The 16679-nt window shown below is 47.9% G+C and overlaps 5 protein-coding genes across 6 annotated transcripts in view; 2 read left to right on the top strand and 3 right to left on the bottom strand.

Moving 5' to 3' along the window:
* LOC118505044 overlaps nucleotides 1-2755 on the top strand; it is a 29498-nt gene extending 26743 nt beyond the window's left edge. For both annotated transcript variants that reach the window (XM_036040296.1, XM_036040295.1), the window contains one exon: nucleotides 807-2755. In XM_036040296.1, coding sequence (XP_035896189.1) covers nucleotides 807-2458 — 1652 coding nt within the window. In that variant the 3' untranslated portion in view covers nucleotides 2459-2755. The remainder of the gene's footprint in view (nucleotides 1-806) is intronic.
* Nucleotides 2756-2796: 41 nt separating this feature from the next.
* On the bottom strand, nucleotides 2797-4244 carry LOC118505082 (FK506-binding protein 5-like). Its single transcript, XM_036040371.1, has 2 exons — nucleotides 3608-4244; nucleotides 2797-3533 (listed from the first exon to the last, which is right to left on the bottom strand). Exons 1-2 carry the CDS (start codon nucleotides 4091-4093, stop codon nucleotides 2880-2882), a joined length of 1140 nt encoding a protein of 379 aa, XP_035896264.1. The 5' UTR covers nucleotides 4094-4244; the 3' UTR covers nucleotides 2797-2879.
* Nucleotides 4245-7092: 2848 nt separating this feature from the next.
* Nucleotides 7093-9015, bottom strand: LOC118505101. Its single transcript, XM_036040404.1, has 2 exons — nucleotides 8667-9015; nucleotides 7093-8605 (listed from the first exon to the last, which is right to left on the bottom strand). Exons 1-2 carry the CDS (start codon nucleotides 8805-8807, stop codon nucleotides 8210-8212), a joined length of 537 nt encoding a protein of 178 aa, XP_035896297.1. The 5' UTR covers nucleotides 8808-9015; the 3' UTR covers nucleotides 7093-8209.
* Nucleotides 9016-9210: 195 nt separating this feature from the next.
* Nucleotides 9211-11305, bottom strand: LOC118505078 (odorant receptor 13a-like). The gene is made up of 7 exons (XM_036040367.1): nucleotides 11120-11305; nucleotides 10716-10878; nucleotides 10452-10653; nucleotides 10132-10389; nucleotides 9940-10039; nucleotides 9612-9872; nucleotides 9211-9544 (listed from the first exon to the last, which is right to left on the bottom strand). Exons 1-7 carry the CDS (start codon nucleotides 11273-11275, stop codon nucleotides 9491-9493), a joined length of 1194 nt encoding a protein of 397 aa, XP_035896260.1. The 5' UTR covers nucleotides 11276-11305; the 3' UTR covers nucleotides 9211-9490.
* Nucleotides 11306-12631: 1326 nt separating this feature from the next.
* LOC118505079 (tryptophan 2,3-dioxygenase) lies at nucleotides 12632-16560 on the top strand. Its single transcript, XM_036040368.1, is given in 8 exon segments — nucleotides 12632-12841; nucleotides 13072-13099; nucleotides 13101-13230; nucleotides 13316-13449; nucleotides 14876-15235; nucleotides 15308-15557; nucleotides 15632-15725; nucleotides 15798-16560. Coding segments are annotated over 8 exon segments (1182 nt in total). The 5' UTR covers nucleotides 12632-12812; the 3' UTR covers nucleotides 15955-16560.
* The last annotated feature ends 119 nt before the right edge of the window (nucleotides 16561-16679 follow it).

Raw genomic sequence — 16679 nt, 5'->3', positions numbered from 1 at the left:
CTTGAAAGCGATTTGATGTCATAATAAAGAAGAGCGCGTGCTTCAAGGAAACAAATATATATTTAGGAATGGTCCGGTACGGAGTCCTAATTTTTATTTATCCTTCCTTCCCGTTGCCTTCTTGAGTTAGAGCTGGCGCGGTCTTCCTTCTTTTCGTCTCGATTGTGCGTTGAGAGCGGTCTTCTTTCCTACTTTCTCGGTTGGTCCTCCAGGAGATGTGATCCTCGTCGTGGATGGAACGATACTGATCCTGGTTTGGATATGGCACCGTTTTTATACTCTGGTGTCCGTATCCAGAACCTTCTGGCGCTTTGTATCCGCCTTCTCGTGTCGGGTTCTCGAATCTTCGAAGCTTGGAACTAAGAAGGTGAAAACGTAGGGTTCTTGATAGAACGATGTATTGATGTCCGCTTGAGAACCTGATGGACCTTGGTTTACAGATTCGCACCAAAAGAGCTCACTCGACGCTCCATTTGATTATCTCTTACAAAATAAGAAACTCCGACGTCACCAATTTTCTATCAAATATCCTGGTTATCGGTTGTGCGTGGTTGAGGCGGGGCTTCGACTTGATTTTTTATAGCTCCAAGAGCAATGATACAGTTTATCTGCTATTAAAGTCCAAAAGCAGGTCAAAAGCAGGGACTTACTTAGAGAATATGGCTATGTGGGTGATCTCGTATTGTATGTCAATACGCGAGGTATTGTTGGTGGTATCATTTATAAATTATTCTTAGGGATATTCAAACCTTTCTCCTTTCAACTGACACCTCGAATGACAATTCTCTTTCTCTCTCCCCAACCAGAGGACGAATGGGTAAACGATCAAGAACCAACACTGAATAGCAACTCCCATCATCATGCCGGTGGCCGACCGGTCGAGCGCTACCTGGACGATCAGCCAGTAACACGCATGAGCAAGTACCGTGACGCTCCACCACCAACAACGTACCTCTACCCGAACGTACGCGACGAACCGACCCGTGCACGACATCAGCGATCGTCTAGCCGCGAAGAGGATCGCAGTCTGCAGGGATCTGTCAATTCGCGCGAGGAGGAAGTGAAGCCAATCATCACCAACCATACACCCCGGTATCGCAATCCATACAAGCCAGCGGACGGGTACGGGCTGGAAGAGCGCAAGAAGAAAATCACAATCGAGGACAAGTACGTGGACGAACGTGACGTCGGTGGTCGAAGAAGTGGTCGATATCCGGCAGTGGAGGATCGCGTCGTAGAGCATCGTGGTGATGATGAGTTCCAGTACGGGAAGCCGCCACCAGCAACACAACCCGACACGAGACGCTACTTCGAGGAAGAGTACGATCGTGACCGTTATCGTGAGAACTTGACCGATCGGCAGAAGTATCGAGATGTATCGGCGAACGAGGGCAGTAAATATCGGGCCAGCAAGGAGTACGGTCGTCGCGGACCGGCGCAGGTGGCGTACGCCGACCGGGCTGACTATCGTGAATACTCACCGGAACGCATCCCACCGATGGTGTCGGGACGTGGGAAATATGCCGCAGCTCAGGACCATTTCGGTGAGCGACAGGATTTCAAGGTAGAGCGTGAATCGTATCACCGTTCACCACCGACGCACGCGAAAACCGATCGGATGAGGTACGGTCATGAGGATGCACACGATAGCGTCGATAGACGGCAGATGTACCGATCGGTGGCACCGGAAGAGGAAGCGTATCGCGAGGAACGACGCTTCGGAGGGCACGAAGAAGCGCCGAAACGCAGCAGCTATAAGCTGGCGGACAAGTACGAGGAACGCTGGAGACAGGAGATGTCCGGTGGGTATGGAGATATGGAACCGTCGACCGGCGGGCGCCGCTATCATCGTGAGGAGCCGAAACACGTGCAACCACCACCACAGACCCAGCCGGACTCGTGGAAACCGGAACCGCGAAAGAAGTCGGTCGAGATACGCACCAGCTCACCCGAATCGACCATGCACCGTATCTCGCCCAAGGATCGGTTCCAGACGGCGAAGGAGAAATTCCAACAGATGGAACGCGAACGCCACGAGCAGGAACGGCTCGAGCAGGAACGTTTGGAGCGCGAACGGCTGCTGCACAGTAAGCGGGCAGTAGAACATGCGCCCGCACCACGCCGTGGATCGTTAGAACCGGCCGCTGTCAGTTCGCACGAAAGCAATGGGTGGAGTTCGGACGAGGAACTACCGCCGAGAGGACATCCACGCTCGAACGGTAGCCTGAACGGATCGGGAGTTAATGAAGCGATCAGAGGTCCGGGCGGCTATCGGGAACTATCGCCGGAAGAGCGTTACCCGGGGCTGGACCGCGAACCTCGCGAACGCCGCATGATGCCGGCCAAGAGTCTTACGAATCTGGTGAAAGGATATCGCCACAGCTATGCAGAGCCACGTCCACCGCCCGTATCGCGCAGCAGCGGTCGGGTCGGGTTGGCCGCCGTTAATCCGTACTAGTAAGGGAAGCAGCTCAAACGATGAGTCAGTAGAGATAGGTAGTAAGCAGTAGACGGGTTCTCGCCCCAGAGAGACAGAGCCCGAACAACAAATACTCTCCCGTACGTAGGATGTAGCCGTTATGTGTAGACTTATTAAATGCGTTTTTTTTTCTTTTTGGTTTTCAATGTGCCTTATAGTGTTTATGGTTTGAAGCATATCTTTAGCCACCGGTGCGGTGCGGTGGACAATGTACATTGCTGCGGTTCTATTACAATATGAAGAATTTTTAAGAAATAAAATCACATTATAGCCGAAGAGTTCGTTTACTTTCACTTGGGAGTCACTTGAAGTGGTATACTTGGAGGATAAGGGCTATTTTATTAATATATTCCTTAAGCTAAAATCGAACTATCACATTCAACCAGGACTGCGCATACGTCTACGTGAGTAGGTCTTTTTTGCCCGGATAGCGACCGACTTCATCTAGCAGGCGTGCGCTGATTCGCTCCAAGTGTTGGTTCATGAAGCACAGATAGATGGCAGCACTGGCAGCCAGCACGAACAGTATCGCAAACACAGCTGTCAGTGTCATCCAGAGCCACTGCTTTGGGCTTAGTGGTTCCAAGATTGGCGCAGTGCTTTCAGTAGTTGTTGACGGGTTGGAACTGTCCGTCGTGAAGTACGAGGAGGTAGGTTGTCGTGTTGTGCTGGTAGACGGTGGCATTGAAGTGTCATCCCGTGGCGCATTGGTGGTGGTCGTTGATATCATCTCGGTCGTTTGTGCTAGCGTGCTTGTCGAAGGTTCGTCACTTGCTTCGGTAGTCGTCCCTTCGTCAGCAGTTGATACGGTCGTGGAGGGGAATGTTTCCGTGGTCGATGACGTCGTCGCCGGCGCGAGCGTGGTTGTTGTGGCAGGTTGTTGAGTGGTTGTTTCCGCAGCAATCGTTGTCGTTTCGGTCGTTGCTGGTGCGACAGTTGTCGTTGCAAACTCATCAATAACGCTACACTCTTCCGTCTCTACCTCGTAGTTGAATATCGTCAGGTATTCTATCGCCAAATCACTTCCCGCGTTGATGTTTGCCTCAATTTGTATCTAGAGAAGGACAAAGCAAAACAAGATCATTAACCTTCCTTCCCTTCATCCGCTCTCTCTCTCTGTCTCATTACCCTAGCCTGCTTCACAGTCTTGTTGAGCTTCTCGCGGAAGTATCCCCATCCATTGGTGGAGCTCGTAGTGTGCCACACCTCCACCAGGGTCGGTCTATTATCCGTATCTCTACGATCTTCGTCAAACACACGAACTTCCAGCGTAGCGCCACTATCGAACACCAGATTGTAAGCCATCCGTAGCTCAGTTTCTTCGTTGAACGAGTAAGTATGCACCGTTTCACCACACGTCAATCCTTGCCAGCGATGTGACAGATAGTGCACAGCTTCCGGCCGATACGGGTCGAAGTGAGTCGATTCATCGTAACGCTTCACTATAAACTCCTGCATGTAGTCACACTCCTTCAGTGAGGAGAGTGTTGCCTCATCGAAGTCTAGCTGTGTGCAGGAAGAATCCTTCCCATCGTCGTACAACGCACCGTCCACAACCGAAAGCACACCGACGCACCACAAGCAAACAACCACCGTGATCTGCATACTTCTCATGCTGGGGCGTTGCCTCAACTGTTCAGTCTTAATATTGCGCTTAGCGCCACTTGCGACAAGCGTCACCTTCGGGAGCAGCCACCGAACCGTGCTGGGCTGTCTTGCCGATGTCAATCAAGCGATGCACGCGAACGATCCTTCCAGCTAGTGTACGTCAACGTCCAGTGACGTCTTTATAAATCGGTTATCGAGGTACGCTACAAAGCTCACTGTCACCACTCGATGTTTAGTGCTTTGATTGATAGTTTTAACGCTTTATGGCGTACGTTCTTCAGACAGGGGCAGACTGTGCGAGCGCAAAGACAAAGCAGAAACTTTCGCCGACGCCACTCCGTCACCGTATGTCACAACGGCAATATAGGGTCGAGAGTACCTAGATTGCTCCAGTATTGCCGTCTAAAGCCCATAGTGAGGCGTTAATCCGTCCGGCAAGTATTTTGAAGCCATATTGGAATGCAATAGTAATTATTCAATGACATCGGTAGATAACGGGTGTGTACTTCAACCTTTAGCTCGCCGTTTTCAAGAGCATCGGTATCGCACTACGATAAAGTTTCGTTGAGCATCCTCAGGATTAGCCGACTACACTGACAAGTTGTAATAACAAACAGATATGAGGTTGCTTTATTGTCTCCCTTGGTGCTCTAGATTCGCTCGGACAAATATTGTGCTGGGTTCGAGATGTTTGCAGAGAAGCCACTACTAGACTGGCGATCAATCACACTTAATTTGTAGCTACAAACATATCTCTCATCGCGTGCACAAATCACTGCTCCCATCAATCATTCCTCGCTGAGCTAATTTAATCACATCTCGAACAGCGGAGATGTCCCCAGCTACCTTTCAATCACCGACACCGGCCGTCCGTGACCACCACCATATCAGTGATGTTGGTTGGTGAAGTTGAAATCTCAACATCGAGCTGTGCCGATATGCGACACGATACGCGTCTTGCTTTCGGTTCGGCAGTGATAAGAATTCGCACCTTATCACAACACCGTACCGGCATCGGTTCAGGTCTCAGACGCGCGCTGCTCAGTGCTCGCATCGATAGCGTGGGGTTGAGGTGTCCGATAATGAAACACCTTCAGCCGGAACTGTGCGCATACAACAACGGGCCGCAGCTTATCTAGTCCGTCTTATCGCCCTATCAGCTTCATCTATGTAACGCAAGGATTAATCGCATGATCCTTCTCCTTTCGCCACATCATATACCGGGTGCTTTTCGGCATCTACCTGGTCCGTCGGTCGGCACCCGTTAGTCGGTCGGACACAGCGAGTCATCCACTACCGTCCCATTGTGTTGTTGTCGTGTGAGGAGTGAAACGGACAAAATGATGACGGCTGATCAGCATGTGGCAGCTCGCGTTTGTGCGATCGTCGGAGCCCTTGTACTACCTGCGATCGTCGGTGGCCATGCTATCCAGGCACAGGAACGAAGTGACGTTCCAAGCGCGTTCGCCGGAACCGATGCCGAAACGGCCTGGATGGTGACGGGGATCATCTTCATCGTGCTGTTTGCGTTAGCGGTCATCGTGTGCATATATCTGTGGTATCTGCGGAATGCGAAAGTGAAGGAACTGCGGCATCTGCAGAGCATTCGAGCTGGCAAGGACAATCACAATGTGTGGTACGGTGGAAGCGGTGGAGGTGGCGGTGGCGGTCCACACATGTGAGAGGGTGGTGATAGTGAATCACGGCCTCCGACTCAGACCTGTTCTGCTGCGTGAGCTGTCGCCGTACACACTATCTTATCGAATGTGGCCGAATTCTGGCAAAGTTCGACGTTTCGCAACGCACTGACGGTGATGACGGATGTCTGTGTGGAGTTTTGGTGTTTTCCTCTTTTTTTATTGTTAAGTATATGAGCTAAGAACGTTTGAGCTAGTGTTAGTAGTGTGCGTCTGTGTTGTGGATAAGAGTGCAAATGGAATTAGGACGTAGTTAAGCGGTGACGAATAAAGTAGGAATGCTATTACTCGATACTGTGAGCTGTTATTTCGTTCTTCATTGCGGTTTGTCTCATTGGTTCATATTCCAAAATGACCAACTACTTCGATTGATCGCCGTGAAGAGCCTTAGGAAAATTATTAAGATCATTCCTCTTCAGCTATTTCTCTTAAAGTAGGCCATCCACAGAAATTGTGCCACATAAGGCCTTATCCTTGTTAACTTGATTCTTCCAACTAATTTCTAGTCAAGCTTTTCGCACTCAATAAGAGCTTCAATCAGCTGACAGCCAGCTGACGAGAGAAGTCCACAAAAGATGTCTCTTCGGAATGATACAAAATAAGTCTTGTCCGTCTAGTGTCAAGTAGGTCTCATCATCTTCAAAGACCACAATGACACGGAGATTCGTCAAACATATGTCGCCAGAGTCTTCAGCTATTCTTTCTGAATTATTGTCTGCTGCTCTGATAAGAGTGGCATCGACTAGGGTTTCGACTCAACAATGTCTATGTTCTTTAGTACCTGCTATCCATCGTCTGGACGGTACCTCCAATTCCTAGGCCTGAGTTATCATCCAGTGTCTCATAAAGTTTGGAAGTGCCTCACAATGTTTATCATTGTCGTACTGCTTGGACGTATTTAGAACCAATCTTCGACCGTAGTTTCTTGAATTTCCTTGTATCCTATTCAGTTGCGGATCAACCTAGGAGCGGAAGGAGCGACCGCTAGAGGCCTCGTTGGTTAGAGGGGCCTCGTCGACGGGGGAAATCCTGTTCGTCCTACTCACATACGAGTCACAATTAGAGGGGCCTCAACTGTCATGCCGCTCGGGGACTCCAAAGACCTTGCTCCTAGTCAGACCGTATCTGCCTTCTATGGCCGTTCCAATATTTATGTCCTCTAAGTGCAAACGATGCATCGTGGTAGCTTGGAGAGTCCAGAGATCCTAGAGCACTCCAGATAGAAGAATTCCACAAGGGAGGAGCATGAGTCGTAATGAGAAACAATTGACGGTAACAGTCCACATAACAAGCAACATTACCAACACCTTACTTGCAGTTAGTGTCAATGGTTGAATAATTGTACCTTCCTTTATTGACCGTTTCCTAATACACAGTTAAATTATTGTTAGATTCATATATTCATATATTGTTATTGCTGGTGGTTAACATTTCTTCCGCTTATTGAGATCCCGCCACGATCGCCCATCGCTTTCGTCCGCCAGAAGCCAACAGATAGATAGTAGTAGATAACAGGAAAAAACATCGCATACACACACACACCACTCACCACCATTCACCTCACCTGGGAAGCATTAACGGTTTCATGCGCTGTTCACACTCGGAGGCTAAACTATCAAAATGGAAACACCACTCGTACAAACTATAAGTATACATATCACAATCGGTTCCGCAAAAGACGCACGGCAAAATGGCCAAATCCAGCAACGCTAATCGGCGGTACCTCGAAACAGTTCGTTCTCTTTGTGTTCGTGTTTTTGTCATACTAACAAATTTGTGGATTTTGTGGAAGACCGATCGTTTGAGCAGCGAAAGCGCAAAGAAAGTCGAAAGCCCTAAGTGTGTGGCTAGCCTGCCTTTGAAGGGGGGAGCGGGGTTTCGTAGTAGTGTAAACAACACGCTTAGTACATCTTACTTAACTAACATCGAACAGTGCTGAAGCGCGCACTCACACCGTGATCCAGACCGAGCAATTCCTTGTGAGGTTCTTTGCGTGGAATTACTGACTCCTGGTGTGCGAACGGAAATAGGAAGAAAAGACAACGTCTACTCGTAACAACTCGTACCTAAGCAGCCTAGCGATTGTATATGTATAGGGGAAGGTATTCTGCCGAGTCACTCGCGAAAGATCGCCGAGCCGTTTGCTTAAACCCTAAGATTGCCAACGAAGCCTACCGGGTGTATACGGGGCTCGGTAAGATAGTTTGATAACATTTGCACACACACGCACACACATTTTCGTTTGCGTTCTGTAAGCGTACTGTGTAAGTGTGGAGGGAGTGGAGGGAGCTTGCCCCCAATCAATCCATCTCCCGGTTCGTTGCCAGCCGAAAACGTTATTCGAGCGGTTGGTGTTCTGGTGTCTGGTTGCGTCGCACACGCATCGCCCCCCCCCCCCACGTGTCCAGTACCGGGGGTTGCGACCTTACTTGGCAATCTTCTTCATCTGATCCGTCTGGTGTTTCATCGAGTAGGTGGCATTGTCGGCCTTGTACAGCAGCGAATCAAGCTTGTCCAGCTGGGACGTTACCTTCGTGCCGAGATCCTTCGCAGCCGCCTTGGTCACCGTCGCATCGGACGCCTCGTTCAGATCCTTCATCGTGTCGAGCGTGTCGAGTGCGTCGTTGATGGATTTGCCCTCGGATGCACCGGCCGGCGGCTCGTTGCTCGGTGTCGAAGGGCGCAGCTTTAGCAGGCTGGTCAAGCTACCGCAGGCCACCTTAAACTTGTTGATTTTCTGCTGCGTCGCTGTCAGGATGTTGTTCAGCTCGTCCATCTTCCCCGAGGTGCCCTGGACGGACTCTTCCTGCAAATCCACCTCCTGGAAAAGTACAATCGTTAGTAGGACAGTGTCCAAGGTGTGGAAGAGCTCGCGCACAAACCTTTAGCTGCTCGGTGAGTTGCTCTTCCGCTTCCGTTTCCTGCCGCAGCTTCTGCTTCTCCTCAAACTCCTCCCGACTGGGATGGGCCAGCCCAAGCAGTTCCGCCCGCATACACTCATACTCGTACGTTCCTTCGGCCATGGTTTCGTTGTACTTTCGTTCGTTCGTTCGTTGTTTCGATTACTGCTACGGTGTGCGCTCTATGTCCACTCTAGGGGCCAACACTACTCTCACCTAGAAGCTAGAAGGGGTGCTTTGTTTTGGTGCGGAAAACGGATGCTACTGCGCTAAAGTTAACCTTCGGCTGCCTTTCCGTTGGCTGCTGTCACCGTATCGTATCGTATTGATTGGCGTTTCGGGCTGTCATAGTACGCTTTTCCACAGCACGCGACACTGCGCATGGTCGGAAATGGTCTGTGGTGGGTGATTTTTAAAATAGTCGGTAAATGCGTTTCATTTTCATTCATTCACAGGGTTAATTTATTTAACCAGTATTTAACGAGGATTTGCTTAGTGGATTGCATACTTTCAGGCCAGTAAAAAATGGTATGCAATTTGCATTAATTTTACATTACATTGTCAGTCGTCATGCTATGAAATTTTATTCCTAATCCAATCGTATGACATATTTACGAATTAATTTTAATAGCTTATAGCCTACTTATGCGCCTTGACGATATGCAATGTAATGGTAATAGCATGTAGCGTCATTCGGTAATAGCAATTGCATACTTTCAGGCGCTTTTACTTCAATATAAACTCAACGAAGAGGCATTTTCTCATTTAGGTACCAATCGAACAATTCTTAAAGCAATTTATTATCACTATTGGTTGATGGTTTGTAGCAGCGTAAAATAAGAGTAAGAGGTGCTGCTTATCTGTAAAAAACGAAAGAAAAGTTGCCTAATCAAACAGAATCCAACTCATTTCCATTTCCACACTCACCCTCTGAAAGCTCTGCAATGTGACCATGTAAAACTTTGACGCCGTTACACCGGTCGGTTTCTGTGCCTTCACCATGAACGTGAGAATCGTTTTTTGCAGTGCAAGGTCACACAAGTACCACGGGGTGTTGTAGATATGGTCGGATACTAGTCTCGCCTCTTCGGTGATGTTCTGCGCGTACCAGCAGAAGAGATAGAGCTGCAGTATGGCGCCCGGTAGATAGGTGAGCGTTTTAAAGGTATCCTCATTCCAGCCAAACACCTAAAGGTGGAAGAAAAGTTCATCAAACTCTGCTAGTACAAGTTGCAAAGAGCATGCAGGCACTCACGATCGTTAACTCGTAGAACACAACACAAACGACGAACGAACTGGTCAGAAATTGTACCATCAAGTAGAAGCTAAAGCCATCCTCTAGCTCTTCGATTAGACTTGAAAGCAGCAGGAACAAACAAAAAAAGGATACTTTGTGGTTAATTCGACAAATGCCATCCCTTCATGCGGAATTAAAAAAAAAACGTACGAAAGATTAGTTTTGTGCTTCAGAATGATTCGTTTCATCTTGTCACGAAGCTCTGCACGGCCCGTACCAGCCCGCATATCCAATCCCAGCTGGTCGATTTCTATTTTCAAAAACTGAAACATCGTCGTAATGTGCATGGCGAGCGTCGCAAAAAGGCTGTCGAAACCGCTGAGCGTTAGTGCCAGCATGTAGACCGCTATCATCACGAAGAAATACGTCAACGAGAAGCTGGCGCTGGTATCTGTGCTGAAAAAGAATCTTTACAGAAGCGAAAGAGGTCTGTTACTGTTACTGGTCAAGAATATCAAACGGTTGCTCACCTCGATGAGTACGGTATCGTGACGGTAAAGTTGGCATGGTTTTCAGAAAATAAACTAAAGTACACAAACTTGAACAACGGCATCGATGCATACTCCAAGCAGATGAGCACGAACGATGCCGTGTAGATGATAACGAAAATGCGCGTCTTCTTGGCAGTGGACGTAATTAGCGATTGTATTTCGTGTTGGTCCGACTTTTGATCTGGCAATAGATTGGGAAGGTTAGTAGAACGGGTTTGCACTAAACAGTGGGCGTTTGCTTACATTCCGTCCACTCGGCTTGTATTTCGTTTATGAGTTTAATAATTTTTTCCCTCTTTATGTTGCAAATAATCATTTTCAGATTGGTCAGCAGTATCTCGGTGAAGGGCACCAGTACCGACACGAAATCGATGAGACCTTTCGAATCGACGAGCAGATACGCAAACTGAGGGGAATGGATCAGATTGTTTTTTTCAATTATTTTTTTACAATTACGTTACAATTGATTAAAATGTAGAAAACGTGTTATAAATCCCGCATCGTATCATCAAAAAGCCAGGAAAAAAGGTTGCTCACCCCTGAACCGTCGTTGCAATTCAAAATCGCACACAGCACGCTATGCGAATTGCATACCTCACGGCGTATACTCGAGCCCGGATAATCGGGTCGGGATGAACGTTTCTTACCTGCGGAACACACAGCATGGCGGTCGGAATCAGCGTTAGAAACCAGTAAATGTAATTATCCACCAGCGAATTTTGTATTTTTGCTGTTAAACAGCGAGTAGAATAAAACATTGCTATCAGCACGTAGCGCACCTCGTGCAGTACCAAGCGAACCATTTCCGTGCCGTTACCCAGCCGTAAGACAAATAAACCACTTGAACACTTTTGGTCTGGCATCTTATCCACTTTTATAAGAAAGATTTTCCATTGGGAGGAAAAGTGAGCCTGATTGTCGTCCTATAAATTGGATGAATGTTTAATGAGGTTTGTTTTTAAATTGAAAACTAATCACCGCCGAACCGGGCACACCTGCTGTCATGTCGGTCACGCGGGTTGTTTCATCTCCCAGACGGTCTTCTTACGGGCAATCATCCCTGGTGCCATGATTGGTGTAAAATGTTGTCATAGTAAAATCATGTTTGACCCTATTGAATGCGGTTTAAGCTCAGTGTAGAGTGATAGCTCAACATTACACAACGTGTGTCGTACTGGATGTTTGATTGCATGTGACATGTGCTTCTGTTCAAATCATCATTCGAATCGGATATTACGTATCATTTGCTGTATTGAATAGCTGATACCATTTCTAATTAGAAGTTGGAAAGAATTATGTAAGATGAGTTTTTTTGAGAAAGTTGTTCAGTTGCTGGGACTTTAGAAGGAAAATAGAATAAGAAGATTCTATACAAATAAGACAATCCGAGAAGAAATTTTGTCATAATCAAGAGTAGAGTTAAGGTCTAACTGCCTCATAAATATTCTTTTGATAAACTAAATAAAACAGTTAATTAGCTACATAATTAAAACATTCTTAGGAGATCCTCCATAAACAACATTCCCTTTCTAATTCGCTGCTAATGTTTCACCATTGTCACAAAAAACCGCTGAACAGTAGAATGATTTTCATTGGCTTCTTCCGGGCGAAAGGTTTTTCGTGCGTTATTTGTATCTCACCGCTAATCCTTATCGCAACGATTTCGATGTCGGGGGCTTTCTAATAGGACTCTGTTACGCCGCTTAATATTATAGAATTTATTTTCGATTAATCGTTCATTACCGTCTATTAATAGACTGCATTCCATTACGTGCCGTTCGATAGTGCGTATGATTTCGACGCGATTGCTCAGCGCTAGACGGTCTTATCAGTGCTATTTTCACCCCAAGACGGAGACCACCCGTTAAGGTGTGAAGTTATCTGCCCATCTCTCCACAATACCATGTCTGCACGTGATTCAACGGGGTACAGATTTGCGATCTACAACCCCCGGAGTTCTCTCATATCTCGCTCACCCGAGATGCTTATCGTGGTGTGCGTACGATCGCTCACGTACATACGAATGTAACCAAAGGCCGATGTTTCCCCGTTCCCGATGACGTCACCGTTGCCGAGAATCCTCGACGAATCCTTATCGCGCTCGAAACCTTGTACGCCATGTGGTTGTGGCGGGCCAAGTTAACCACACGCAGCACACAGCGGCTTAGGGTTTCAGTTGACTTCGAACTACCGAACGGAACGGTTCGCTTTTGGGCCGGAAAGAAAAGCTTGCCTCTGAGCCTTTGCAGTGATCCTGAATTACGTTTTACTTTGACCATATTGTATTTTTTTGTCTTGTGTCGCGCAAAAGGTGTTTAGAAGAAAAAAAAACAAGCTACAATGAGCTGTCCAATGAGAAGTGGTTTTGTGTAAGTGTCCGGCCAGTCTCGGTTCGTCTCCGGGTGCAACTAGGCAATAAAGGAAGATGGGATGTGATTAGAGACTGTGAAGCTTCGTTTCGACCCGTACGACCTGAGGGGAGAGAAATGCTTAGTTCGCGACTTGCTTTCGCCCATTAGAAAACGTCACAACCCTCATCGAGATTAGACCGTCGTCGATCGTGGTTAATGGCTGTGTTTTTTTCGCTCGTAATGTACAGGGACTCGGTGCAGGGAGGACATCATCTAGGGGTCGGAGGCTGGAATGCTTTATGGAGAGTACCTGATGCTGGATAAGGTACTGAGCGCCCAGCGCATGCTGTCCGTCGAGGGCAAGAAGCCGGTGCACGACGAGCATCTGTTTATCGTGACGCATCAAGGTAAGTCGGGATGAAAGGAGGGAAGGATAGGCGTTTGTGACAGAGTTAGTAAGTGGCTCGTATCTCTTTTTTTGGTTGCGGGCAGCGTACGAGCTGTGGTTTAAGCAGATCATCTTTGAGCTCGATTCGATTCGCGATCTGTTCAGCACGGAGCACATCGAGGAGTCGCGCACGCTCGAGATCCTGAAGCGTCTGAATCGGATCGTCATGATACTGAAGGTAAGCAAAAACAAAACAGCAGTGTTCTAGACGAGTTATCTATACTACTACAAAAAAGTAATTGAAATGGAATATATTACGTAGTCCGATTGAAGATGGACATTTCACAACATGACATAAGAGAGCTTCCAGTTCTATTTTAATCGCCGAAGAGAGCCTTAGATTTCGATTGATCGCTGCATTGCTATTTGAAAACAAATACGTCTTGTTATTTTGACTTCTTGATCTTAGAGTGTAAACAAACCAAGTAGATTTGACATATCGCTTTCAAGGATCACTAGATGCCTCGGAAGGCCGTGAAACCTCGTCTAATACATTTTGACACATTGTTTACTACGAAACGAATTGCTAATTTCCGCTACGAGAAGGACATAGTTTTGTAAACAACTGAAACTATTATCTGCTTTTAAAAAAATCCACCGAAGAAACCTGATGTAAAGGGCGGACCAACACACGCCCTGTTTCGAATGGATATCAATATCCCGAAAAAACTGACCGGTAGAAGCAGAACCGTAGTACGAGCTCAACACATGTTCTTCCACCTACGGCCGTGACCGTCAGCAAAGCTGGCGAGGTAACACAACGCCGGCCAACTGCTTTAGTGATTAGCTGGAGCCCGAATCCAGCGCTGCTTCCGCGCCACACGATCGTGAGCATTGGTGTTTATGTGCGGAGCAGCGAGTAACGCCATCGCCTTTCGGGTGCACTTGTGCGGATTCTCCCGGTTTCGTTCGCTTTCTTTCACCTCCGGCAACATTATGCTACCGTGGCGCGTACGAAACATTACCTCGGCTCGTCAACATACATTGGCCGGGTAAATGAAATCATGTCCGAGGTTTGGGGTTTTGAAGTGCTCTCGCCTACGTTCATTTGTTATGATACGCATACCTCGGTCGGTTTTCCGTTGGCTATGCTGCTTATGCGTCAGTATCGCCGAGCTGATAGACGAGCCGAAGCAAATGGAGTTAATTTGCAAAAAATTCCAACTGGTTGGGTCGTCGCTTTTGATCGTTAGGAAGCCTTGTGAATGTTGGCACGCTGCTGGAGTAGGTTTTTTGTTGTTTGGTGTGCGGTTCCACGAATACCGCGTATTACTACGCAACCGTACGCCGGATGCCGGTTCCCGTTGTGGCGGGCGATAATGAAGAACGTGGAAGTGAGGTTAGGGTTTGGTTTGTTTTTTTTTGTTTGGTGAGCCAAAGTGATTGTACTTTTGTGAATGGTACTTTTGCCGACAAGTCGTCGGAAAGGATTAGACAGAGGCTCCGTGTTTTTGTCTGGACATGGACATTAACTAGTGAAATACTGGATCGCTTGGGATTTCGGTCCTGCGCTAATCACGTTTGATCTGTGAGCTACGGAGCGATCGCCCGCGCATCACTGACCCTTATCTCTCCCGCATTTCTGGCTACGGCATCCATTACAGCTGCTCGTCGATCAAGTGCCGATCCTGGAAACGATGACACCGCTCGACTTTATGGACTTTCGCGACTACCTTTCGCCGGCCTCTGGATTCCAGAGTCTCCAGTTCCGGCTGCTCGAGAACAAACTCGGCGTAAAGTCGGAACATCGGGTCAAGTACAACCAGAAGTACACGGAGGTGTTTGCCAGCGATCCGTGTGCGGTGGAGCGAATTGTCACGACGGAAACGGAACCCTCGTTGGCTGATTTGGTGCAGAAGTGGCTCGAGCGTACGCCGGGGCTCGAGGAGGATGGGTTCAACTTCTGGGGCAAGTTTCAGGAGAGTGTCGAACAGTTGCTCAGCGAGCAGGAAGCAAGTGCTATGGTGAGTTGGTGAGGAACCGAGCGGTCGGTGGCGTAAGGTGCGCTAGCTTAGGGAGGTGCGATTTCGTTACAGACGGAAGAGTTCGAGCATGTGCGTGAGTACCGATTGATGGACATTGGCAAGCGTCGGGAGGTGTACAAGTCGATCTTTGACGCGCAGGTGCACGACGCGTTGGTGGCCCGCGGAGAGCGTCGCTTTACCCATAAAGCACTGCAGGGTGCCATCATGATCACGTTCTACCGTGATGAGCCACGGTTCAGCCAGCCGCATCAGCTGCTCATGCTGCTGATGGACATCGATTCACTGATCACCAAGTGGCGATGTGAGTAGAAGGAATATTGATGGGACTTTTGTGGACGAATCTTCACTAAAACCCGACGCTATTCGTATTTACAGATAACCATGTGATTATGGTGCAACGTATGATTGGCTCGCAACAACTCGGAACTGGTGGTTCCTCCGGATATCAGTATCTACGCTCGACCTTGAGGTATGTCTGGACAATTCATTCTAAAGTTCAATTTAACAAATCTGTTGATATGTTTGGCTTTCCTTTCCTCAGTGATCGATACAAGGTGTTCCTCGATCTGTTCAACCTATCCACGTTCCTGATACCTCGTCAATCGATACCACCACTAACGAACGAAATGCAGAAGGCTCTCAATATGGCCTGGGGCTCTCCAGCACACGTTTTGGCCCGCAACGGTTCGCTGCACTAATCATCGCCGCCGTTTGGACAAGAATCAAGATAATGCGCGACGCTTTAGGCAAACGGGTGCAGTCACAGCAATAAAACAAACCGCTCTCCATCCCACACCGGCATCCCCCATCTTCAGTCTCCGTGGGGCAATCTCGTTACGATGGGTGGGTAAATTGCACCTGAAGTTTATATTTTGTTGGAAATCCTACTAATTTAGTGAGCTAATCGGGTGGTGGATGAGAGGATGTTTTCCTCCCCCCTCCCGTTTTCGCACAGATAAGATAATATCAAGGGCAAAGAGATGTCAGCAGCAGCATATGAGATTTGCATTATGAAACTCAAATATACACTTCACTTTCCCTACCGTACCCCGTTCAAGCTCGAGGCATTTTGTTGGTCCAGAACCAATTATAGCTAATAAAAGTAATGATAAGCACAACCAAAATATTGTTGAAGGGGGTGAGGGTTTAATCCGAACAAAATAGCTGAGCAAGTAACCCTGCCCGAAGAGAATGGATCACAGCAACCACAGACACTAACACGAGTACAGCGCTTGTACTGAACTGTCAAAGAAAGAATTTAAAGCGCAAAAAGTGTATCAATAAAGCCTGGAATAGTATAGTAACGGAGCGTTCTGATAAGCCAATCGACGAAACAATCTTGCTCCGCCTCGCAGACTGAAGCTGGTTTCCGCAGTAGAATTTAATTTGAGAACCTAACCTAACCTTTGGCTGTCATCAAATC

Source organism: Anopheles stephensi, chromosome 2 (genome assembly GCF_013141755.1).
Source record: "Anopheles stephensi strain Indian chromosome 2, UCI_ANSTEP_V1.0, whole genome shotgun sequence".
Taxonomy (NCBI): domain Eukaryota; kingdom Metazoa; phylum Arthropoda; class Insecta; order Diptera; family Culicidae; genus Anopheles; species Anopheles stephensi.
The sequence above is the reverse complement of the archived record's forward strand: the minus strand, read 5'-3'. Positions and strand labels throughout refer to the sequence as shown.

Excerpts from the sequence above, each read along its gene's own strand:
- LOC118505078 (XM_036040367.1), bottom strand. The coding sequence starts at position 11,275 with ATGGTTCGCTTGGTACTGCACGAGGTGCGCTACGTGCTGATAGCAATG. Across the intron at positions 9,873-9,939 it reads TGTTCTACGAGTTAACGATC|GTGTTTGGCTGGAATGAGGA; the intron begins GTGAGTGCCTGC and ends TTCCACCTTTAG. Across the intron at positions 9,545-9,611 it reads CATTGCAGAGCTTTCAGAGG|ATAAGCAGCACCTCTTACTC; the intron begins GTGAGTGTGGAA and ends CGTTTTTTACAG.
- LOC118505101 (XM_036040404.1), bottom strand. The coding sequence starts at position 8,807 with ATGGCCGAAGGAACGTACGAGTATGAGTGTATGCGGGCGGAACTGCTT. Across the intron at positions 8,606-8,666 it reads AACTCACCGAGCAGCTAAAG|GAGGTGGATTTGCAGGAAGA; the intron begins GTTTGTGCGCGA and ends GTACTTTTCCAG.
- LOC118505082 (XM_036040371.1), bottom strand. The coding sequence starts at position 4,093 with ATGAGAAGTATGCAGATCACGGTGGTTGTTTGCTTGTGGTGCGTCGGT. Across the intron at positions 3,534-3,607 it reads AGACTGTGAAGCAGGCTAGG|ATACAAATTGAGGCAAACAT; the intron begins GTAATGAGACAG and ends GTCCTTCTCTAG.